This window comes from Miniopterus schreibersii (genome assembly GCF_964146895.1).
Source record: "Miniopterus schreibersii genome assembly, chromosome: 20".
NCBI classification, from domain to species: domain Eukaryota; kingdom Metazoa; phylum Chordata; class Mammalia; order Chiroptera; family Miniopteridae; genus Miniopterus; species Miniopterus schreibersii.
Window position 1 is genome coordinate 15,224,099 of NC_138122.1, and position 24,858 is coordinate 15,248,956.

General features: G+C 48.2%; 1 protein-coding gene across 5 annotated transcripts in view; it reads right to left on the reverse strand.

The window, feature by feature from the left end:
• The window catches only part of SFI1 (SFI1 centrin binding protein), a 52,093-nt gene that overhangs the window by 746 nt on the left and 26,489 nt on the right, over window positions 1-24,858 (reverse strand). For 3 of the 5 annotated variants that reach the window (XR_013997825.1, XM_081123296.1, XM_081123295.1), the window contains exons 10-30: window positions 24,289-24,450; window positions 22,861-22,931; window positions 21,836-21,928; window positions 19,838-19,935; window positions 18,668-18,734; window positions 17,099-17,229; window positions 12,073-12,154; window positions 11,608-11,786; window positions 10,776-10,851; window positions 10,195-10,290; window positions 9,637-9,713; window positions 8,402-8,504; window positions 7,126-7,222; window positions 4,590-4,750; window positions 4,082-4,156; window positions 3,545-3,619; window positions 3,246-3,422; window positions 2,909-3,168; window positions 2,028-2,132; window positions 1,648-1,879; window positions 180-496 (exon numbers count right to left, since the gene is read on the reverse strand). Coding sequence is in view for 4 of the 5 variants with exons in the window: in XM_081123296.1 (XP_080979422.1) it covers window positions 180-496; window positions 1,648-1,879; window positions 2,028-2,132; window positions 2,909-3,168; window positions 3,246-3,422; window positions 3,545-3,619; window positions 4,082-4,156; window positions 4,590-4,750; window positions 7,126-7,222; window positions 8,402-8,504; window positions 9,637-9,713; window positions 10,195-10,290; window positions 10,776-10,851; window positions 11,608-11,786; window positions 12,073-12,154; window positions 17,099-17,229; window positions 18,668-18,734; window positions 19,838-19,935; window positions 21,836-21,928; window positions 22,861-22,931; window positions 24,289-24,450 (2,734 nt within the window). In the remaining variant the exon portion in view is untranslated. The remainder of the gene's footprint in view (window positions 1-179; window positions 497-1,647; window positions 1,880-2,027; window positions 2,133-2,908; window positions 3,169-3,245; window positions 3,423-3,544; window positions 3,620-4,081; window positions 4,157-4,589; window positions 4,751-7,125; window positions 7,223-8,401; window positions 8,505-9,636; window positions 9,714-10,194; window positions 10,291-10,775; window positions 10,852-11,607; window positions 11,787-12,072; window positions 12,155-17,098; window positions 17,230-18,667; window positions 18,735-19,837; window positions 19,936-21,835; window positions 21,929-22,860; window positions 22,932-24,288; window positions 24,451-24,858) is intronic. The other 2 variants (XM_081123298.1, XM_081123297.1) reach the window with 1 other exon arrangement.

Genomic DNA, 24,858 nt, shown 5'->3' on the forward strand with positions numbered 1-24,858 from the left:
CCCCCCCCCCCCCCCCGTCCCACAGGTAAAGTCAACCTGGCCTTCCTAAGTAGGACTGAGGGGTAAAGGTGCCACCTGTGTGCAGGGGGTTGGCAATGCACAAATAGGTGATCACCCCTAGGACCCTGGCAGCCACCTCCCAGCTGTTCCCTGTGGGCAGGCGTGTTTCTGCGTCTTACCAGAGGTTCTGCTTCATGCTCTGGTAGTCCTGTAATTGCCGCTGGATGCCCTCAAGCTCAGCCTCCAGGTTGGTGTGGCCCATGGCAACAGGAGTATAAGCTTGATCTTGACTATTCTCCTGGCTGGGTCCAGGCTGAATGGAGGGGGCCCAGGCGCTGGGAGTGGCCCAAGTACTTGATGTGCTGATAGACCTCAGGTACACACCTGCAGTTTCAGAGCCAGGCCCAAGCCGGGTGCCTGTGAGGTCCCCAGGAAGGAGCAGGTGGGGGTCAGGGACCTGGGGCATAAGGCTAGGGGAGGTCAGCCATGCGGATGCCTGTAAAAGGAAGGATGGACACTAAGAGAAGCTGGAGGAAGGCCTGCGACAGGGTGCCAAGAATGCCCACTGCAGGGAGAAGGCAGGCGAGGCACCAAGAGCTGGGCTTTCCCACAGCCAGCTCTCCCAGGGTCCTGGGCCTGCCCTTCTTTAAGGACCAGACACCAAACAACCTAGGGAGTACCCCACACCTTTGTAGTCTGGTCCCACCCCTTCCCCAGGACCTGGCTCAGCACTGCCCCAACCAGCTGTTTCAAGCCTTCCTGACTTTCCACCCCTGCCTCACTCTGTGACCTTTGTCTCAGTGAGAAAGTGATCAGAGGCTATTGTAGGTGTCCAACCACCCACCTGCAACCCTCCGTTCCTTCCTGGTGAGAAGTGTCCTATCACCCTGCCCCTCACCACTCCCGTGGCTCTCTTGAGGCACCAGCTCCTTGGGGTCACCCATCCCCAGTGCTGTCTCCTCCGTACTGAGCACTTGTGCCTTCTCACTCCTCCCTGCCCCGGACTCCTTGATCTCAATTCTCAACTTTGATCTCCAGACCTGACTTCTTCCCTGAAGGCCAGACTCACAAGCCTGTTGCTTTACCTCAAATTTAAAAGGTTCAAAACACTTCATGCTTCACCCTAAGTGGGACCCCAGTGTTCCTTCTTTTAATAAAAGAACTCATTATTCCGAGTTATCCAAGCCAGATTCCTTCCTTCACTCGTATCAAACCCATCAGAGCAAGTCCTGCCTAGTCTGCCTCCTATCAGGTATCGGCCACATCTGTAGTCACCAGCACCTTCTGCTGCTGGGCCGTAAGATCACAGCAGCCAACCATCCTCCACAACTTCCAACTCTCTTTAAAATCCAAACTGTCACCAGGGCCTGCACAGCTCTCCATGATCTGCAGTCTCTATGTGCCTGCTGGTCTTATCTCTACCACTGGGATATATATAATCTCAGGAGCAGGGGCCTCGGCAGGCTGTTCACTACTGTGTCCCTAGGACAGTGGCACCCACTTGGTAAATGAATGAGCAGCCTCACTGTGTCTGCCTGAGATAGTGTTCCAGTAGCAGTAAGTACAGCTGTGGCTACAGCACTGAGTGCACAAGAGCGAGCACTGAAGGCCAAAAACTGGGACCCTAGATGACCAGGGAGGACTTACCCTAGTGGGTGCATCCACCCCGCAGGGCATGGAGGAGGAAGGGGGCAGTAGCTTCGGGCCTGTACTTGCCATGGGGGACAGCTTCAGGCCAGAGGCACTCGGCAGGGCCCCAGGCTGGGACAGGGAGCTGCTTGGAACCAGTCCAGTGTGGGCCTTTTCCAGGAAGGGCCTCGTCAGGGAAGGGCCTGCTGGCTGGGACATGCCTAGGCCTTGCTCCCTCAGCATCTCAGGCCTGAGCAGAGGGAAGGCAAGAGCTGGTCAGGCCTCAGTACCTTCTTGAGGAGCAGGAAGGAAAGGGGGCCACTCATCCTTAGGCCCCAAATCACAGGTCCTGATGGAGGTACCATCTACTTTTGGGGTCCCACGACCACATAACCTACCCCTGCCCCCCGAAGGTGCCACACCCCAGGGGCCTCTGGCTCTGCAAGGGCTCCAGCAAGAAGTTTGGGCGTCGCGGCTGCTTCCTTGCGGAGCGGATGGCATTGCTGGGGAGAAATACAGGGCTGTTCCTCCAGGCTGCCCAAGGGGCTGCAGGGGGCCTGAGACCTCTGTGGGGTAGGGGTCATCACCCAGCCCAACCCCTCCAATCTTACGGGAGACTAACTCCCAGAGAAGGAGAGGCTCTTGCTCAAGGTCAGCAGGTGAGCTGGGGTGGGCCTAGGCCACACAGAACGTCTGAGCAATTCCAGTGAAGCGAGCCTGACGCCTCACCGACATCATCTCATTTGACCTCTACAGCGACCCTGGTGATGCAGCTGCTTGTCCCACACCACAGGGGAACAGGCTTGTCAGGGTCAGCCCTTGTTAGGGTTGGGATGGGGATAGGGATGGAGATGGGAGTATGAGGCAGGCAGAGCAGAACCAAGGCCCATGCCAGTGCTCCTCCCTGCCAGTGACCTCTCCCCCAGGCTCAGGCAGCACTGGGCACTCTGGGAGCAGACAGCTGTATCAGCCCAGTGTGTGGGTATGGGGTAGTGGCTAAAGCATAAAAAGTGCAGTTTCCAAGAGGGAGCCCCATTTTCTGGCTGTAAGGGTCAGAGGAACACTGGCAGGTCTGGGGGCAGGAGGGTGGGGCTGCCCTCCTCTTGCTGTGTTCTCTCCCTGAGCTTGAGAGGGACAGTGTCTGCTTCCAAATGGGAGGAAGAGAAGGGTCCCAGTGGCTCAGCTGTGACCCTCGGGGCCCAGTGTCCTCCCTCCAGTACACTCCAAGCTTCTGCCCCAGGTGGAAGCAAAGAGAAAGAGGTGAGGGATGGCTACTCACAGCTCCAGGAGTTGGGGATCCCCAGCATCCAGGGCCAGGCTGCTCAGAGCTCCCTGTGGTCCACGAGGAGCTGGCCTTTTGGTCTCCAGGGCGGCATCCCCAGCACCAGCAGCAATGCAGTTGGGAAGGGGACCCTTAAATGTCACTCTCCTGCTAGGCACGGTGGATGTGGGAGGCTGAGACTCCCTGCCTAGGCCCAGCACCTTCTGTTTCCAGAGCATGGCACAGCGATGGACTGCCCGGTGGAGACTGTGGGCCGCCTGCAACGACCTCTCTCAGGTCATGCTGTGTCCTACCCACTCCCCACAAGGACGGGGGTTCAGAACCCTGGGCCTACCTGCGCCTGCTGCTGGGCATGCAGCTGCTGCCGGAGAGCCTTCATGCCAGCTGCAAACCGCAAGAGGCACCTGATGCCCTCCTGGAGGAGCTGCTGGTGGTAGGCCTGCACTGCCCGCTCCAGCCGTGCCTTCTTCCTCCTCCTCTCCAGCGCAAAGCTCTGCCATGCAGCCCACACCTCCGGGAGGAGGAGGAGGTGAGGCCCAGCTCTCCCTGCTTAAGCTCCCCCAGGGGCTGTGCCCACAACCCACACTGCCCTCCACCAAGGCACTTTCCTCTCCTGGAAGGAGCAGCCATTACCTTTGCCTGCAGTGAGAAGGCCCAGAACCACAGGGCCCGGGCTGTGTCCTGCTGCTCCTGCCTCCTGTTCGCCAGCTACGGGCCAGAAAGATTACCAAAATATCACCTTCAGGGAGGCCGCCCCCACCACAGGGCCCTGTCACTCTCAGAGCCCTCTCTGCCAAGCCCTGAGGGAGTAGATCAGAAAATGATCCTCTGGAAAGAACAAGGCAAAGAATTCTGGGGGAGGGAACACACGACAGCAGTATGCTTGGCTGGCAGAAGAAAAGCTGGGGACATCTCCACATTGCAGTCCAGGGAGCGAGAGGGACCCGTGCACACGAAGGTTTGCTGAACAGGATGCAATCCCGCCTGGTGTTTTGTCAAGGCCTCACAAAGACTTAAAATGCATTTCATATGAATTTTTGGATATTACCCAGATGTATTTCTTAATGTGACACAGAAACGGGACCTTGAAGTGACTTGGCCTTATACAGTCACAGTGCATGGAAGCTGGTGATACCCAGAAATGTTGGGGGTTGGGTGGAAAGCTCCCACCTGTTGTCTCCACCGGTGGAAGCAGGACCGGCTGAGTGTCTGGGCCAGAAGTTGGGTGCCCTGCCTCTGCAGGAGCTGGGGGAGAGGGAAGAGAGGATGCACAGGGAGCTGGCTTTGAGTGTATCAGATGCCCCCATGCCCAGACCACCCGGGAGCAGCCAAAGGGTGAGAAGCTCCCCACCCAAGTAAGTGGTTCCCCCATCTCCTAGTGTCCTGTGTGATGCCAATAACTCCACAGGTTCCCCGGCTCTAACAAGCCATGATTCCGGGTGAACCTGGTTTCTCTGCTAAACCATCTTCTACCTGGAGAGACCCAATCTGAGGCTGGCGTCCCCCCAGCCATCCCAGAAAGGTTCCTAAACCTTGTACCCATAGGACCCCAGAGCACCCAGTGCCCATACTGGCTGCTGTGAGTTCTGCAGGAAGGACCTCTTCCTCCCTGGGAGGTGGTCTGCCATGGAAGAGCTCCACTGCACAAGGAAACTGGAGGAGTTACCACCTGCCTCACCCTCTTCCTGACGCAGCCCAGATGGTGGACCTTCCACTGGGCCAGGCCCTGAAGCAGTAGCTGCTGATTGTAATGCTGCACCGCCCGCTCCAGCTGGGCTCTCTGCTGGGCTGCCCTCCGGCCACGTTCCCGCCAGTGCTGAAACCAGGTCCTGAGACAGCCTAAGGCAGATCCAAGTCAGTTTGCTCTTTTGTCATGTATATATGAATGACTAAATCACAGGCAAAGTTTAGATGAGAATGGAGAAGACTGTGGGGACAGAGTTGGGGTTTCAGCCCGCAGTGGGTGAAACCACCACATGTGGACACTCCTCTGAAGTCATCTCTGGCCACCTTCAGCAACCGTGAGCACCCTGGGGACTGGAACCACATCTGCTGTTTGCTAGTGTGACCTTTCCAAAGGCCCATGAGCCACAGTGACCACAGATGTGCCAGGGGCCCTCAGAGTGACTGCAAGAGCTGCAGAATGACCCAGGAGAGGTGGCAGCCCTGTTCTGCCAGGGAGCAAACCAAGGCTCAGAGAAGTCCAAGCAGCCCGAGCCAGGCAGGGGCCATATCCTGCAATTTCTTCTGTCACCAGGTTCTCAAGAAAGCAAACACTTTCTTCTGCTGATTTTTACTTTGCAATTTTTCCTTTCTTAGGCCCTAGGAGAAGTTTCTTTCAGAGAAAACAGAAGGGGGTTGATACCAGGGCATTGATGCCAAGATAGGGTGCTCTCCAGCACCTGCCGGAGAGGGCAGGGAAGGCAGCATTCACATGCCTGGAGGCCCAGCGTTAGTACTAAATGCTGACACCTTTTGGGTCCTGCTGTAAGCACATATATGTTATTCTCACTGGATCCTCATGACAACCCCAAGAGATAGGTAGCACTGTCCCCATTTTACAGATGGAGAAACGGGGGCTGAGAGAGGACTTGCCCCAAGTTGCACAGGCAGCATCTAACTCCTGCCTGCACTTCTTAAGCCTCTGTTTTAATGACGACACCCTGCTCTAGTCGTCCTCCAGTGCCTGGCCCTGTGCTCAGACTGCCAAGGTGTGCCTATACCTCAGAGGCCTTCACTAAACCAAGACATGGTCCCATGGGTAGTGAATGTACACCTACTATGTGCTGGGAACACACTGTCTTGTCACAGGTCTCCCAAGCCCCTTGTGCCATCCTTAGTGGACATGGCAGTCCCAGGGCCTGCCATGTGCCGCCACCTCCTTCTAAGGAAAGCTGCTTGCCTTAGGAAAGTCCTGTGCCTGTTCTCTCTAGCTCCCTAAAATAGCCACCTGGGCCAGGAGTGTGTGCCTGACCCAAACTGCCGAGGCCTGTACCACGCCAGGTACCACAGACCTGTCCAAACAGAAACTAAGAGCTGGGCTGAGCCCCCTGGCTTCTTTGTTGGGAATGAACTAGAAACAGCACCGGTTTCTGGGGTGAAGAGCAGCTTGAGGAAACATGGAAGCACATTTAACCCCCAAGTTCTGCCTAGAGGAAAGCGGGATCTGTGTTCATCAACACAAACACTACAGTCAGCCAAACGGAAGCTGAATTCTTGTCTTGGGGCAAACTTTGCTAAGCCAATGTTAACAACATGATCTGTTTTCTCCTATGGTCTGATTTAAACCATTTCCATCTGTATTTTCATTTAGTCTCACTACAAGCTGTCCCCTCAGAGTCAGATTCCCAAACTGCAGGGCCACTGTCTGTTTCCATGCGTCTCACAAGCAGAGGTTCCATCTGGACTGTCTTCTCAGGCTGTCTGTTTTGTAGGTAGTGGGACTACCTGAGGCCAACTGAGCAAGTCCCTGCTCCCTGAACACACAAGGACCCAACTACACAAGAAATACACAGCCATGATGGGGCTGACCTGACAAGCAGCGGCCAATGGAAAGGCTTCTCGTCAAAACCACCCCCCAACCCCTCGAACTCTTCCATTCCAGCTTCATTTCCTTATTTCGCTGTAGCTCTCAAGCCTTGGCTTTTCTTTTTAACATCAACTGGTTGGTAATCAGTTGGGAAGAAAATGCTGTGATATACTGGGTTGAATAGTTACACCTCCCAAATTCATGTCCATCTGGAACCTAAGAATTGATGTTATTTGGTAAGAGGGTCAGTGCAGTGTAATAATAACTGACATCATTCTGGAATAGGGTGGGCCCTTGATACAGTATGACTTGACTTATAAGAAACACGAACAGACGGAAGATAGCCATGTGACAACGAAGGCCAAGGCCAGAGTGATGTGTCTACAAGCCAAGAGCAGCGAGGATTGCTGGGAGGCCCGAGAAGCTCGAAGAGGCAAGCAAGGATTCTCCTTAAGTTTTCGGAGGGCGCATGGCCCTGCCAACACCTTGATTTCTAGCCTACACCAAGATTTCTAGCCTACAGAACTATGACAGAACAATTTTCTGTTGTTCTAAACTGGTGCTGTTACCTAAGCAACAGAAATTACACAAGAGAAGGAGACGGACTGCAGGGAAGCAAACGGCACAGTGTAACAGTTCTGGGTCCTTCATCATCTTTTCCTCAGCTTCCAGGGGCCCTACTTACCTCTCTGCAGCACCTTCCGGGCCTCCCTGATGGCACAGTCCTCCTGCTGCCGGTAGTATATCTGCACTGATGCTGCCTGCCGCCACTGGACCAAGACCTAAGGGCAGACAAAGAACAGAGAGGCAGTCACAGCATGTCCTGACTTCCAGGGGACTCCCCAGTTCTGCTGGCAGCCCCTCCTGGAAGAAGGCTGAGTGGTGGACACATGGCACTGACCCACATTCAGGAGGCATGTACCATCTGCATAGAGTCAACAGGCAGAGCCCCAGAACCTCAAGGAATGGCTCTTTTTTACCAGAAGAAGTTAAACATCACATTATGCCATGAAGACATGAATGGGCTTCCATTCTATTTGTTAACAGAAACTATAACTTACATGCACCCTTTCATATGTGAGATTTACAAAATAACAGTAACAGGGCACTTTGAAAAGAAGTCAAGCAGCCAGGGGACGCCTGCTGCCTGCCCCCCAAACTATCACAAACTCCATTCACCCCCAAAAAGCCTCCCCCCTTCCGTGCCCTGAATCCAAACAAAGAGTCCTGACCCTCCTTCCAGGGCAGAACCAGACACTGATCCCAGAGCTCTCCTGAAACAGACTGGGCCTTGACCACATGCAACTGCTCCTCATCTGCAGATGCTTCAAGGTTGTTTGGAGCTGCCCCCTCCCCAGGCCTGCCAGCAGGGCTCCTGCCAACTGCTTTCTTCTAAAGCATCTCGAAGTCCAGGGACCACCAGTCATTTCATTTGTTTTGAGTCCCCTGTCTTATAACACATCTTCTTCCCACAGCCAAGTCCTGCCACAGCCTTCCCTCCCCCAGCACGTGGGACCAGACCCCACCACCCGGCGGCAATTTGGGGCCACTTCCCACTGACAACCAACGGCCTCACATTCCTGGGATGCTCTGTTTTCCAGAAAGCCCACGGCCACGAAACCCTTGAGCAGGAGTGAGCATCCTCTTCCCACAGATGCAGAGATGGAGGTGTGGTGACTTAAACCGTTTGTCCCAGTGGAAAATCCCACACGTGTGGAAAATACTGGTTCTGATATGAACTAGTTTGCTCACTATGTGCTATGTTCTGTTTTAATGAATATTGGTTCATAATTCAGTAAAATAAATAAAAGCCAACTTTCACATGGCAGAGGAGGAGGGTTATCCCGTTTCCTGGGTTCCTTGTTCAGTTCAAATCCCTGGTACCACCACCTATGCCACCATCTTGTACGAGCATGGTCCCAAACCCTTCCTGAGAGACCAGATGGCTCTCCATGCCTCACCTTGAAACACAGGTTCCTTCTGTAGTGAGCACTCGCTTGAGAGGTTTTCTTTGCTTCATCCATGCAGGCCACCGTGTTCTCCCTCCAGCAATGTAACACATCCCTGCAGGTACACAGGCCAGTTCAGGGGTGACACCAGTGTGAAGAGACAGGGTGAGTCTGTGAATCACTCTTGATTCTTCAGCCCACTCGTGAATCAAGGACACCCTATGCCTAAGAACATCTGTTTCTCTGACAGCCATGTCCATGTTGACGAAGACATGTGACACATGGTTGCTAAGCACCTGCCCTGTGCCAGGCACTGGGGACACTAAGGCAGACAGGACCAAACACCACATCCTCATGCATTTATGCACTCCGGAGAACACAGAGTCGTAACGAGGCAGTGACAGGACAGGTGATTCACACCGTGATAAGGGAGCTACAGAGAAAGGGAAGCTGGAGGAATGGAACTGGATCCTCAGCACCTGTGCCTGGTGCTGAGTTAGTTCGGGGACTCCCTCTTTCTGTGCCACTCTGTCTGAGGATCTGAATGGACACTTTACGGAACCCTGAAGGTGGGAGAGTGGTGTCTAAAGTCCACAAAGCCCACCACCCACAGGCAGCCTGGAATAGTGTACACAGAACAAATACAGAGGAAGGAAAAGAAAGAGTGGAATGAGGGAGGCCTGTGGAAGGAGTGAGTTTAGAGCTTGGCTTAGCAGGAGCTTGAGGATGGGCACAGGAGGGAGCTGGAGCCCAGGTAGTGTAGGTGACCTCCAAAGGTGTCACAGATGCAGAAGGTTCTAGTGGTAGAGAGCTGACTCCGGAGGGTCAGTGAAAGGTCTGGAGAGCCAAGTGGGGAGACAGCTGACTGGGAACTGAGAGGCAATAGGAGCCATTGCAGCTTCTAGAGCAGGAGAGGTACTAAAATGGTGCCTTGAGAAGCTGACTCTTTAAGGTCTAAAGTGGGGAAGGGAAGGTGCTCATAGGAGCACGATAAGCGAGAGGTCTCACAGACATGCAGGTGAGAGCTGCTTCCCACAGGTCCTGCTCTGCACACAGCAGAGGCTCAAGACATAAGAGGCAAACCAGTGAATGGAGTGCTTGCTGTGGAAAAGCCAAAGCTATGCTATGAGCAGCACGAGGAAGCCAGGCCTGTCCTGTGCCTGGCCCTGGACAAAACTCCCCAACCTGCCTGGGTCTGAAGTCTATTCCCCAATCCTCAGGCGGGGCCCAGATGCTGGGTGACTTACCGCAGCAACTGCCTCTGGTGCTGGCTCTCCCTGGCCGCCACCTCTTGTAGGACGCTCCGCACTTGGCTCTGGTAAATCTGTAGGAGACCAGGACTAGAGGCCAAGCCTGGGCCACAGTTCTTCCTATTCCCAGGCAGGCCTCAGAGGTTCTGAGCAGGGACTTCGATGCCCAAAGCACTCACCAGAGGGTGGGGAGAGGCCAAAAGGCCCCAGGCCCAAAGCCAGGAGACCACCCAGACAGCAGGGAGAGGACTGTCTCACTAACCCCTCACCTAATAAGTCAAACCACTGGACTCCTGGACCAGGGGCCACTTTGTTGGTAAGGCTGGTGCCCCCAGACAGCACTTGCTTTTACTTTTCTTGTTTGTATTTGCTGAGCAAGGATGGAAGAACTCAGCCCTGTGGTAAAGATGTAAGACCCACTGTCCAGGGCACCTGCTCTGAGGCTGCTGGAATTACTGTTCTGAGAGGGGCAGCAAGAATAAGGAAGGAAAACAAAGTCTTCAGGATTCCCCTCCCCCAAAGGCATGGAGATATGAAGGAAGGAGCAGCTCCTACCCCCCAGGCCCGCAGCGCCCTGTGCAGCAAGGTGTGCCGGCGATGCAGGTCTGCTTGCGTCAGCTTCTGTCGCTCCGCACGCTGCAGGGCCAGGCACTGTGGGCAGAGGAGAGCAGCCATGGAGGGCTGAGGAGGGCAGGCTCAGCTTTGCCTCCATTTTACATAGTTTGGGTGAGCTCGGGTGAGGTAAGAATTCTGGGAGCCCCAGCTTCCTCATCTATAAATAGGTACCTTTAGAAGTTTTGTGGGAATCAAATGGGGCCAGTGCCTGACTTAGGGTAAATGCTCCAGCAACGTCAGCGTAAACATTTTTGTCCAGGGTAGGATGCCTATCAATGGTTAGACCAGAAATTTGATATTCAGTGAGTTCAGGTAAGACTAGCCTAGCACATAAGAGAACAAGGAACTTTGAGCCAATCATCTCATAAAACCAGGCTACCATTCTTCATCTGCTGCCTGACTTCTTCCCTATGCTCAGAGGCAGGTGGTTTCTGAGGGACTGGGAGGAGCCCATATGGCTGCTGAGTCACGTTGACACACAGCTCCACCTGTCCACAGTGGTGCCTGTGCCAAAGTCTTACCTCCCTCCACCTGTTCCAGGCCCAATGCAGGAGCCGTGCTGAATGGAACTCTGCAGCCAGCACCCCGCCCATCTTCCTGTGGAGAGAGAGTCAGTGCTCAGTGCAGCAGCCCAGACGCAGCTAGGGCCCTCTCAATGGCTGCCGCTTCACAGTCTCTGGCTTCTGCTTGGTGGTTCTTAAATTTGGTGGGGGAGTCACTCTGAAGAGCTGCCAAAGGATTTGGGCTCTCTACCCAGAAAAGTGCACATGTAATCAAGTTTTTGCAGACTACCTCACAGGGCTTCAAGTACCATTGAAGCCTATCTGTGTGAAGGTGGTTGTGTAGGAGGTTCAATGTGGCCAGCGTCTGAGAGTAGGGAGATCCTCACTACACAAAGTGGATACAGAAAGGCCCCAAAGCAGGACAGTGTCTGCAGTGGACACACGGGCTGTCTATCCTGCCCCCCCAACCACGTGGTATGGCAAAAACTGCCATACCATACCCCCTGCCCACAGCTGCTGCTCCTAGGGGCAGTTTTCAATTACCCCCAAACGAGCCCATTAGTTTGTTCCTTGGCCATGGGCACTTCAAGTGGGCCCCAACTAGCCAGCAGGATGTAGCCCATGGACAGAACCTCAGATCCACAGGCACACATCCCCAGTCACAGTCCAGGATCCTCTCACTATAGGTCTTGTTTTGCTTAGACTGTTTCAGATTGAATTTCCAGAACTTAAAACCCAAGTCTAGGCTAACATGACCCTCTGGCTGGGCACTCAGATCTGACAGTGCAGCTACTATGATCAAAACTGGTCTGAGATAGAAAAAGCTTCCAAGGCAGAAGCATCCACTCACTCTGATCTGAGCCCTCGGGCACTCTCCCTCCAAATGGAGAAAGCCTTCCTGAGACTCCCCTGGCGGTGGTGGGCACAGGCCACTGCTTGCCACTGCTGCTCCTGGCGATGTGCTGCCGCCTGCTGGTGCCACGTGGACCAAGACCTCCGCAGAAGCTGCCGCTCTGCATGAAGGATGGCCTGCGGCAGGACAGCAGGGAGAAAACAGAATGGGTAAGTAGAAGGATTCCAGAAGACAGGAAGAAAGACAAGGCAAAAGAAATGGACATTAGGAGCTAGCTGCGCTGGCCCAGAAGCCATCTGTGCAAAGGAAAAAGATGCCCTAGACCCTGGCCCTGCCTTGTGAGTCCTGGTCACAGGCACAATGTCCTTAAGTGGGGGTCTGGCTTCCAGGCGATGTCCTGAGGAGAGGAGTCTCTGAAGGCAAAGGCTTGAAACAGGCACCTCCTATGGGAAAGTCACTTACCATTCTCTCTGCCAAGCGGTTTTCTTGATGCTGAAACATTTTCTGCCACCAAATAGCAAATACTTGTTTCTCTAACGTCTCCCTATAAAAAAAAGGAAAAATAGAATGAGAAGTTCCAAATGGAGTTTTCCTCTTACACTGTGCTATTAAGAGGCAAATGATCTTAGACGGGGAAAGAGAGGAGGAAGAAAAGGAAAGCAGAAAACAATAGCCAAAAAACCCATAAACAACCCAATACTTTCCAAGTATTTCTAATGTCAGCTAAGCACTCACACAGTATGAACAAGACTCAGACTTTGAGACCCTGGTTCCTCTTCAATTCCACGTTTAGTTACCAACGGTGCTCAACAATTATTAGTGAAAGCTTATCCAGTCCATGCTGACCAGCCAGGGCAAAGTGGTTAAAAACAGATGCCTGGCCCCCAAGGCTGACTGAGCAGGTCTAGGCCACTCCAGGAAGCAGTAGGTAGACAAGGAGATAGGTTTGGGAACCACTGCATTGTCACCTCTGCTTCAGTCCACCTTCTCACCATAACAATGTCAAAACCTGCAAAAGCTGTGCTGGGACAACTGGTCAATAGCCACCAGGGGCAGTGCATTGGCAAAGCCATGGGCAAAATATATGAGACAACTGTTTTCAGTTCCTGGAAATAAGCAACTCAGACTGTGATCCTTGAGAGATGGGAGACATGCAAAGTGAGCCTCTTAGTTGCCCAGGCACTTTATGGACAGTGAGGGAAGGAAGAGGGCGTCCAAGCAGAGCATGAGAGTCTCAATGAGCCGAGGCAGAATACTAGAGTTCCAGGCCACAGGGGAAGGACCGTGTAGACCTGTGTGGCCGTCCTAAGCCTGGTCAGGCAGAGACCTCACCCCACCCCTCTATACCTCAAGGCTGCCACAGTGCCTGAGTGTCTATGGCCTAGGGAGGCCCACCCCTCACACACAGGCATACTCACAGGCACCTTGCACAGTAGTCAAGGGAAATACCCAGAATTCTATGTGAAGCTGCCCCAGGCAGCAGCTGTAGGCCTAAGAGCTAAGTGGAGATACCAGAGGTTGAACAGGGTTGGGAGATGGAGTTCCAGCCCATTCAGGGTAAAAAAACCTCACTGAGAAGCCTTAAGAGCAACAGCCATGCCCTAACACTGAAGACAAAATAAAAAACGGCCCACTCAAAGAAAGAATAAAACCAGAATTGATAGGAGCCACAAAACCACCAGAAGAAACAGGAACCACCACTTGCCAAAACAAAATGCAACACCCTGTAAAGAAAAAAAGCTGTCAACAGAAACTTAAATGTTGGAATCAGCAAAAACTTAAAAACAGCTCTAATAAGTAAGTTTGAGTGTATAAATGAAAAGATGAACAAAATTAGCTACCAGACAGGGAATCTCAGCAACAAAATAAAAACATCAAAAAAAGAACAAAATGATTCGGTGGTTCCTCAAAAAATTAAACACAACATCACTACATGATCCAGTAATTCCACTCCTACGTGTATGCCCAAAACAATGAAAAGCAGGGTCTCCAACAGGTGCGTGTCCACCAATGTTCACAGCAGCACTATTCACAACAGCCAAAGGTGCAAGCAACCCAGGTGTCCATCGACATATACATGGACAAACTGTGGTCTATCCATACAACAGAATAGTATGCAGCCATAAAAAGGAATGAAATTCTTGTTCATGCTATAACACGGATAAACCTTGTAAACATCATGCTAAGTGAAAGGGACCAGACACAAAAGGACAAATGTGATTCCACTTATATGAGGTACTTAGAAAAGGCAAATTCAAAGACAGAAAGTAGATCTGAGGTTACCAGGGGCTCGGGGTAGATGGGAAAGGGAAGTTACTGTTCAGTGGGCACAGTTTCCATTTGGGATGATGAACAAGTTCCGGGCATGGACAGTGATGGTGGTCGCATAATACTGTGTACTTAATGACGCTGAATTATATACAGTCATTTGTCACTTAACAGGGATACGTTCTGAGAAATGCCTCATAAGGCTATATCAATGTGCGAACATCATGGAGTGCACTTACACAAGCCTCGATGGTCTACCCTATTGCTCCTAGGCCAAAAACCTGTATAACACATTACTGTACTAAATACTGTAGGCAACTGTAATGCAACGGTAAGAACTGAATTATCTAATCCTATCTAAACATAAAATATGGAACACCTGTACAGGGCACTGACCATGAACGGAGCTTTCATGACTGGAAGTTTCTCTGAGTGAGTCAGCAAGTGAGTGGGGTGTGAACGTGAAGGCCTAGGGCATTACTGCACACTGCTACAGACTTTATAAACACTGGACACTCAGGCGACACTAAATTTATCAAACACCACAAGACTGATTCAAGAGAAAATGGTGCAATCAAAAGATGAGGTAAACATAAAAATATGAGGCTACTGCCAGCATAATGTTTTACAGAAAATGTTTTTTATAAGTAGAAAGAGTAAACTATAAAATAATGATAAAAAGTATAAGGTACAGCATAGAGAGTATAGTCCATAATATTGTAATAACTATGTATGGAGTCAGACGGGTACTAGACTTATCATGGCGATCACTCTGTAAGGTAAATAAACATCTGGTTACTATGCTGTACACCCAAAACAAATATAATATTGTATGTCAACTGTAACTGAAAAATTTTTAAAAAATCAACTATAAAAAAGTTTAGTAAATACATAAACCAGTAACACAGTCACTTATTATCAAGTATTATGCCCTTTCCATAATTCTCATTGTGTGTGCTATACTTTCATACGACTGATGGCACAGTATTAGGTTTGTTTACGGTAATGATATAAGGATAAACAAATATATAAATGGGACAGGAGAGAAAATCCAGAAATAGATATAAATGTATACGGTCAACTGATTTTCTATAAAGGTGCCACAAGGCACCCTGGCTGGGTAGCTCAATTAGTGTTATCCCAATATGCCAAGGTTGTGGGTTCGACGTCCATTCAGGGCACATACAAGAAGCAACCAATGAATGCATAAATAAGTGGAACAACAAATTGATGTTTCTCTCTCTCAAATCAATAATAAATGGAGGATATCTGTAATACTCTCAACAATAAAAATAAATTTAAATAAATAAAATCAATGACATTTTTTTAAAAAACACCCTAAGAATTATGGAACTTTGATTTGCTAAACTCCAAACCAAACCTGTGAATATTAATTTACCATATGAGTCACAAGTCAATTCTAAGGTTAGGGGGATAGTTAATACTTTGTGTGGGCACTCTGCTTATATTTTACATGGATTATCCCACTTAGTTTTCTTGACAACCATATGAGATAAGGGCTATTAGCAAATCACCTCCATTTTAATTTGGGAAAAATGACGCTCAGCGAGACTGAGTGGCCTGCCCAGGGTCACAGAGCTGTCAAGTGGTGGAACAGGTTGTGAACTCTGGCCTGTCTAGCTTCTGAAACAGGAAGACAGGAACCTGAAAAACCGTTTTCTACAAAGATCCAACTAAACCAAAACCAAATAATCAGGCCTTCGCTATCCTTCAAGCCTCCTGGCTACTTCCTGTCTCTAATTCACCCAAGACTGCTCCCCACCAAAAATCCTTTTAGAAGCTCCTCTAGCCTATTTTGAAGGTACCCTCAATTTTTGGTACCTGTGAGATGCCAAACTGCAAAAAAGCAATAGAATCAATCATGACTTCATTTATAAAGGAAACAAAGGAGGGGGGTAGTGTTTTAAGCAGTGACACCATTTTTTTTAAATGAATCTTATACTGGACCTCAATACAGAAACTAGGTAAAGGTAAAGCCACAGTCTCTGGAGAAGGTGCAGAGGTAAGTGCTATCCCCTCATCAGCCACTGCTCTATGTAACCATGCCCTAAAAACATGTCCTTGGACTTCATGCTGAGGAGCCCTGGAGTTTTGGTCGATCCCCTCAGACTAAGTCAAGACCACTGCAACTTCTTTCAATACATGTCCCTCCCTCTCATCTCTCTGTCCTAAGTTGATATAAGCCATACTCAGGGCAATGTCCAAATCTGTCATTTGACTAGCTGCGTGCACCTGCTCAAACATGTCCATTATCCATCTACAGGGTCAGGCGATCCCCTCAGTCTGGTCCTCTTCATCCTGCCCACACCCACCACCCATCCTCAGCCCCTCAGCTCACAGCCAAGTCTCTTGGGTCCCACCCTCAGCACTAGCTCTGGGATCCAGAATTCGTAGCTGATATAACTGAGGACACACGGTCTGCTCCCATGAACTGTTCTTCCATTTTTTCTTGCATAACAGTCTTATCTCCTACAAAGTCATTAAAAAGGTCTTCTTCCTCCTTGGACTTTGGAATCAGGGAGCTCTGAATTTAAACCCTGGCTAATTACTGTTTGTGTTACATGAGCAAGTCATTTATTTTGAACCTGTTCTCTCAGGCCTGCTAGGAGAAGGAATTATTAATGAAGAAGATGATGTTATAGGGAAATGAGTATCTGTTGGTTTCCTTTCTCCCATCACACCATGCCTACCACAGTGGCAGACACACAGCGATTAATAATTTCATTACATTCCACCAACATGTAACAAGGACCCTGGCAAGTTTGCCCCAGTGGCAGCTAAAGAGATGTAGCTCTGCTCCTTGTGTGTCCTAATTTTAAGACTTCAAAAAGCCAGGTCTAGCAGTATAGGAACCAAACGTTTCAGGGAAATCACACTCAAAAGTGCCTGCCAAAGTAATGTAAGGTCCAACCACACTCTGATCCAGAAAGCTAAAGGGCAGCTTTAATGAGCTCACTGTGGCTTATAATGAGGGAAGGGACATAAAACCCAGACTGTTTTGAAAGCATTTGCAATAAAGATGGACAGAAGTTTTCCTAGGGGAAAATACCGGCTGTCTTCCCACTACATGAAATCAGTGAGTGCACATTATTGAAAAACCGGGAAGAACTGGGCCTAGGGGGCTGGGAGGCTGAAAAGCATAGCAAATGGCTGTGTGGGTGGCAGAATTAGACCCCAGACGCCTGCCCCAGCTGCATACCTGTGAAAGCGTGCTGCTCTTGCGTTAAGGACACTTTCTTGCTGGTGCCATCGCCAGAGTCTTCTCCAAGCCTGGAAGGCCGCGGGCAGGGCTCTCTGCTGGAAGTGACCATCTGCTCTGGCCTGTAACAGCTAAAGTAAAATGATGAATGACCTTTATAGTACTTTACCTTAAAAAAGAAAATGACCTTTCAAGGTCACACTCTTAAGGGAGGTTTGCTTCCTACACAAAATTGAGAAAAAGATTAAATCATTAAAAAAATTTTTTTTTAATTTATTGATTTGAGAGGGAGGGAGGGAGGGAGGGAGACCTATTTGTTGTTCCACTTATTTATGCATCATGAGTTGCTTCTTTTATTTGCCCTGATTGGGGATTGAACCCTCAACCTTGGCAAATTGGGACAATGCTCTAACCAACTGAGCTACCTGGCCAGGGCAAGATGAAATCTTTTTTAATCTCTGCTAACATGATAGAGGAAATCTGAAATATGATAGGTGAAAACTGTTCAATTAAAAGTGGATTAAGTGTCACTTTGGATATTTATACGTGTGCATGCATATTTATATTTATCTAAATTTTTTCCTTATGGCCTAAGTGTTCATACCTATTGCCCGTTTTACTATCTGTCAGCATGTAACTGAGTGATATATGCGGGCTTTTCAAACCTTAAGTAACTTATTAGTCCTTTGTCATGTATGTTATCAATATTATTCCCACCCTGTAAAATAGCTTTTGATTTTGCTTATAATGTTTGCTTATAATACAGATTCTTTCAATCTGTATGTAATTATAGAAGGCTACTACTATTTCACTGATATATCAATAGGAAGACAAACAATTGGCATAATACATATATACCACCATGATACAAAACCTTGGCAAGGGAGAAGCATATATGTTTGTGTGGCAGTTTTTAAGACAGGACTGTAAATTCTTTAATCCTCCTTCACTAAGAAGTTATGTCCCCTCCCCTTGAATCTGGATGGGACAGTGGCTGCTTTGACCAACAGAGTATGGTACAAGTGACACTATGTAACTTCCGAATCTAGGTCATAAAGGTCCATACAGCTTCTGTCTTGTTCACAAGAACACTCACTTTTGGAGCCCTGAGCTGCAACATAGGAAGTCTCACTACCCTGAGGCCACCATGCGGTGAGGAAATCCAAGACTCTTGAAGAGCCCATATGTTGGTGGACACTCTAACCACCAACCCAGACCAGCTAGGGCTTCCCCAATATCTTTTGAAGGTCCCACTGGGTGACCAGCTAGCTAACTGACATAACAAATGAATTTGAGCAAAGATGTACATGGAATGAATGGCTGTTAAGTGCTCATCCCTTTCAGAGAACACGTGCATTTTCATAGCAGATGAGGGAATAGGAGTTATGCAGACTTTCCGACATCATAGAGGGGATTGGGGGAAATATCTTTGAGTTTTTTCACAGCACCCTCCCTTCCAAATCTGAACACCAAGACCTCTTGGCATAGGCCTTTTGCAAGGATCTTTCCAAAGCAAATGAATCCAAGAATGTAAGCCAGCAGAGCTATCTGCTGTGAAGTACTTCATACCTGCTTATATCGCCTCTTCCGCATGTGCAGTAACCACAGCTTGATACATTTGCAAAGCAATGTTATTCTGAAATAAAACACAGAACACCAAGGTACTAATGCCCATTCCGCCTTCAGGTTTCAGGTTTTTAAATTTTTGTTTTGTTTTTGAGGCAGGTAAATTTAGGTGTGGTTACATCTTGAACGTTAAAGGCACCCCATGGGTTTCATTCTAGGAAAGAGGGAAATCAGAACCTGACATCTAACATGAAGTCCATTGACCATGATTTTGGGCTGTGGCTTGCCCAAAAATGTTTGACAACTTTCCTGTAAACCTAACTAGACCACCAAGTACAGCGCCTCTGGAATTTAGGTAATATGCATGAAATCCCCCAAATATCCTTATTTTATGACCCGGGACTTGTTTACGACCACCACTCTCCTTTCACACACCAATTCTCGAGAATGAGAACCACATTCAGTTCTTTCTGTAAACCTGGGTTTAGAATAATGATATACCCTGATAACTCCGAACTGAGTCAGTTAAACATTGGGATTCTTACTAACTTATTAAAAAATGCTTAAAAACTAGACTTATAACTAAGCAAATTAAGTGGATAAAACTGGCTTTTTTATGGGGATATACTGAACATTTCTGGCAGCAAAAAACTGAACAGTGGTTACCTCTGAAGAGTAAGACTAAGGGGCTGGAGGGAGGGACCCATGTAGCTTTTATTTAACTCTCTACCTTCCTTCCTATATGTCGAGTTTTCCTCATGGACACGTGGTACATTCATATATTTAACTGAATAATTAACTCTAAAAGTTGAGGACACTCTGCACCCTTCAAGACCAAGCCACAAATATTCACCTGGCCTGAGCCTTCTCTTTAACAGCATCAATGCATGAATTCTACAATGTGAACATCACTAAAGCCTGAAGAACTAAGGCAGTGAGCTAGCAGGCATATACTTCAAACTATGGTGGCCAAGAACCAGTACAAACACCCTCATTCCACCTCTCCTCTGATCAGCCAAAAGGAAAACACAAGCTTAGGAACCACTGGTTTACAGCAGGGCCTTTCTGAACCTGCTGCAGTAACACATGGAAGGGTAAGTGATCATTCCTGGAATACAGTGAGTCAGTCACAACAGTCCCCGGAGAGCCCAAGAAGAAGGCTAGAGTCCCTACCTGTAGTGGTCCCAGGCAGCTCGCAATACGGGGAGGTGCCCTCTCTCCTCCCTCTGTTCAATCCGAGACTGCCAGAGGTTCCAGAACCTACGCAGCAGCTGAAGCAAAACAGGAAGAAAACAAGTTTATTAAGGCAAACTGATCTCTCTTAACGTATTAACAAATCCCTTCGTCAAAAGATTGTAAGGTCCCCCAAAGCAGGAATTACCTCAGTTTGGAGCACCCAACATATAACAGGCTTGCAAAATGATTATGGTGAAGCTATATGAAGCTATCTGGGCCAACATAAAAAGCAAAATCAAGGATCTTCCAGCTACGGAAAACAGAAGCTAATTCTAATCTGGGCCTTGCGGGAGGCAATGCCATTGAAGAAATTAAGAGTGATCCTATCCCATATTACTGCCTATGAAGTAGTCTTGCCAAAAAATGTTTAACTTCAATCTAATCAACCTCTTAGATCTGCTAATTTATAGGAGTTATGTAAAAAAAGGAAAATCAAATCACATCCAAAGGAAATAGATAAATTGAGGATACAGAAAATTGTACAAAGTAACTGGCCTTCCTTTTCAAAAAGTCAATGTCATTTAAAAAAACCATGTACGTTATGCTCAGTGAAATAAGCCAGTCACAAAGGGCCAATACTATAAATACGAGGTACCTGGAGTAGTCAAATTCATAGATAAGAAAGGAGAATGGTGGTTGCCAGGGGTTCGGGGGAAGGAGAATGGGAGTTATTGTCTATGGGTAGTTTCAGTTTGGGAAGATGAAAAAAGTCCTGGAGATGGATGGTGGTGATGGTTGCACAATAATGTGACTGTCCTTAATGTCGCTGAACTGTACACTTAAAAATGGTTTAATATGATGTGTATTTTACCAAAATTAAAAAATAAACATGTTAAACAAAAGAAGGGGGGAGACAGAGGGATTGTTATTAAGGTTCTTAGCCTTAAGAGACATAACCAAATGTAGTGAGTAATCAATCCTTAACTGAATCCTGGTTTGAAAAAAACATCTATAAAGACATTCTGAAGGCAATAATGGAAACTTGAATATGAGCTATACTGGATAACAGGGAATTTCTGTTCATTTTGTTAGGGATCATAACGGTAGTTACATAAGAAAATGTTCTTTTTAGATGGTGCATGCTCAAATGTTTAGATGTAAAGTGCCAGGATGTCTGCAATTTACTTTGAAATGATTCAGACAAAAAAAGGAGGCAAATATAGCAAGTATTACCAACTGTTGAATTTAGACGGTAAATATATAGTTGCTTATTACACTATTCTTTAGGTTTTTCTATACATTTGAACATTTTCATAACTAAAACCAAATCAAGAGCCCTGGCCGGTGTGGCTCAGTTGGAGTGTCATCCCATGCACAGAGGGGTTACAGGTTCGATTCCCAGTCAGGGCACACACCCAAGTTGCAGGTTCAATCGCCAGCTGGAGCGCATATAGGAGGCAACCGATCAATGTTTCCCTCCCTCCCTCCCTCCCTCCCTCTCCCACTCTCTCCCCGCCCCGCCCTTCTTCTCTCTAAAAAAAAACAATTTAAAAATAAATAAATAAATAAATAAAAATTTTTAAAAAGTTAAAAAACAAACAAAAACAAGAAAATCCCATCCTTCTACACCCAGAAACACAATCTGTAAGTAGAGACAGAACATTTGTTGTCCTCGGGTAAATCAGCCCCTGAAGAGAACAGACTTACAGTGCAAACACAACCAAAGCCTCCTGGAGTGCGTGTTTAAACAGTATTCCATAGGTCAGGGTTGGAATCCACAGTCCCTGACTTCCGATTCAAAAATACCAATTTTCTTAGCAAACAGATAAAAAATGGGATTAAACAAGGCAAAAACAAGGGTTTCTCTATTGGCTGGTATGGATTACTAAAGAAAATGAACACCAAGGTTTCAGAGTCCTAGGGACAAATCTGTAAGCACAACGGTTAAAAGAGAATGCCACCAGAAGAGGTCCCGATACAGACGACAACCCTCACCATGATGTCACGCTGCTGGTGAGCAAGATTCCTTCTTATCCGTTGGAGGTGGGCATGGGTCACATTGTCTTTTAGGGCTCTAAAGCAAAAGTACTGTGAAAACAAAAAAGGGCACAATGGGTCACAAAAGTGTCTGTAAAAATAACAGCAGTGCCCAAATCAGGTGGCAAGAAGCTCAGCCATAGCTGGTCACAGCTGCTCCCATGTCCCTGAGAGTGTTTCTCTGCTTTGAGTTTCAACTCGGAGCCTGATACAAGCCAGGCGGAACAGTAGGCACTTCATAAATAGCTGCCGAACCACTCCCTGCTATCCATAATAATGCATAGGAACAAACACTCCCTCACCTCTGAGCAAGACATGAGCCATATGGGAATACTACAGACAAAGGCTGAAAACATCAACTTAGCCTCTCAGAAAGGAGACAGACTTTTAGCCTACGATTTTTTTTTCCTTAACCATGCAGGGTCAGTGTTTATACTTACACAATTACAAATGCAGTTTGGCAAGAGAAGAATAGAAGGAAGAGAAGGAATCCTTGGGGGTTGGGAGTTGGGGGTTGGGGCAGAGGCAGGACATGCCAGCCTGGCTCCAGCTCCATCAATGCCTCACATGTGACCTAAGCTAAGCCGATTCCCCCATGGCCTGGGTTTCAGTTTTCTGACACAGAAGTGAAGCGATCAGGGGTTCTCACATTATGCTCTGTGGAACCCCACAGGATACTAAAAGTGTCAGTGAGGGCTGAGGAGAGAACAGGTACTACTCCCCAGACCTTGCTTCGTCCTCCGCATCTCTACTTTGATCAATTGCACAGACAAGGCTCCCCTCCAGGACTAGATCATCTCTAAGATTGTGTTATAGCTCCAAATCCCTCTGACCCCACCATTACCATCTCTGATCCAAAGTGAAAATAGAGACACCTGCAACAGAGGAGAGCTTCATGATGAAGCTCACGTGACCAGATGCACTGAAAGAGCATGATGTGGGTCCCCCAAGAGTGTATGCCTGAGCAAGGCTGACATGCTTACCAGCAAGCTGTGCCTACAGTGCTTTTCTGCCACCTTCCACTGGGCAGCTTCTTCTGCACACAGCAACACATCTGCTAGGAGTTAAGGCCTCTCCTCTCAACAGGGTTTCCACCCCCACACAGTACAATCCTAGTGACCACCTGAAGGGTTCTGGTCTCCTTGTGCTAGCTTCGCTCCTCTATTCTAGATTTACCCCTTAAAGTATAAATCTGCTGTACCATTTCTCAAATACTTCCAGAGGATCTCCAGTGCCACCAGGATAAAGCCCAAATTCCTGACCACTACACACATGGGTCCTCAGTCAGCATCTACCTGCGCTACCCTACTGCAGCTACACCCCACTCACTCCAGACCCGTCACCATCCTTGGATGCTTTTCCTCATCTATGCCTGTGTAAGTGCCATTCCTCCCACCTGAAGCACCCTTCCTGATTTCTCTGCTGGGACAACTTGTCATCCCCTAGGACCTTCTATTCAGCTCAAACATCTCCTTGGCTCAATTGCCACAGCAGCTCTCGCAGGACTTGATATAAATCTTTACCATAGCACTTATCACACTATATTGTAAAGACCCATTTTCATGTCTATTTTTCCCACTAGACTGTTAGCCTTTGAGTTTCCCCATATTCCAGAACTTGGGCAAGAGTTTAAAACAAAGTAAGAGTTTGATGAACAAACGACCATGTAGATGGAAATCTCAGGCAATCTAAATCCTTACCCCTGGGCACATACTGTGGTAGGGGCAGTGTCACTAGAGTCAAAGGCTCAGGCTTAAAAAACCCTGGCTCTGCCAATGACTTGCTATTTGTTTGAAAATTACTTAGACCTCTTGAATCTCTGTTTCCTTGTCTATAAAATGGATATAGTGAAACCCACTCCATAGGGTTGCTATGATGATTAAGGACAAATGCATAATGCCTGCATGTGGTAAAAACCCAATAAATGGAAGCTATGATCATAATGATAGGTCAGCCAAAAACAGATGGCTTTCTGAAACAAAAACGAAATAAAACAAATTTCTGAAACAGAAATGGCTGTGGCCGTTTCCACCACCCAGTGGGTAGAGAAAGGCTATGAAATTATAACATAAAATTCAGGATAGCAGGATTACCTCTGAGGAGGAGGAAAAGGAATGCACTCGAGGAAGAGCAGACAGGGTATTAGCAATGTTCTATTGTTTAAGCTGAATGGTGGGTTCACAGGTGTTCAATTTATTGTTATTCTATAAACTGTAAATGTATGTTATACATACTATTTTGTATGAATATTCCCAATTAAACAAAAATTTTTAAAAGAAGTCAACAGACACCAGGACTATTAAACTGTTCAGTAATTGTTTCCCACGTATCTCCTGGCTCATCTTACAGGCTGCTGAGCTCACACTGTCCGGGCTGAGGGGGAGAACAGGGCTGTCAGGCTGAAAGGATACAGTGTTTCCAGTGAGTAAAGGCCCTCCGCAGCACCATCCTTCTGGCCAGCACCTCCACCCGTGCGCGGTGAGCATGCAAGCTCTCCCTCCGCTGCCAGGCCCACCGCCAGTCACAGAAGTGTGTCTGAAGCACAGTGACTCGGTGGAATTGCTCAGCCATCTCTGCAACAGAGAAAATAACTTAAGTGCTGCCCCTCGCCACACACATTGGGCAATGAGCAGGAAGCATCTTTAATACAAGCTGAACCCCACTACTGGCAGACAGCAGGGATTCAAGGCTGCTCTCATAGAAAATCCTAGAATAGGCCCTGGCCAGGTAGCACAGTCAGTTAGAGCGTGGTCCCAATGCACCAAGACCATGGTTGTAGGTTCAATCCCTGGTCAGGGCACATACAAGAATCAACTAATGAATGCATAAATAAGTGGAAATATGACTTGATGTTTCTCTGTCTCTCTCCCTTCCTTCCTCTCTCTAAAAATCAATTTTTAAAATCCTAGAATAAATGTTTTCTAAACATGGGAGGGTTATTAGGAATCCCTTAGCTACATCTTTTTTTTCCAGGGAAAGAG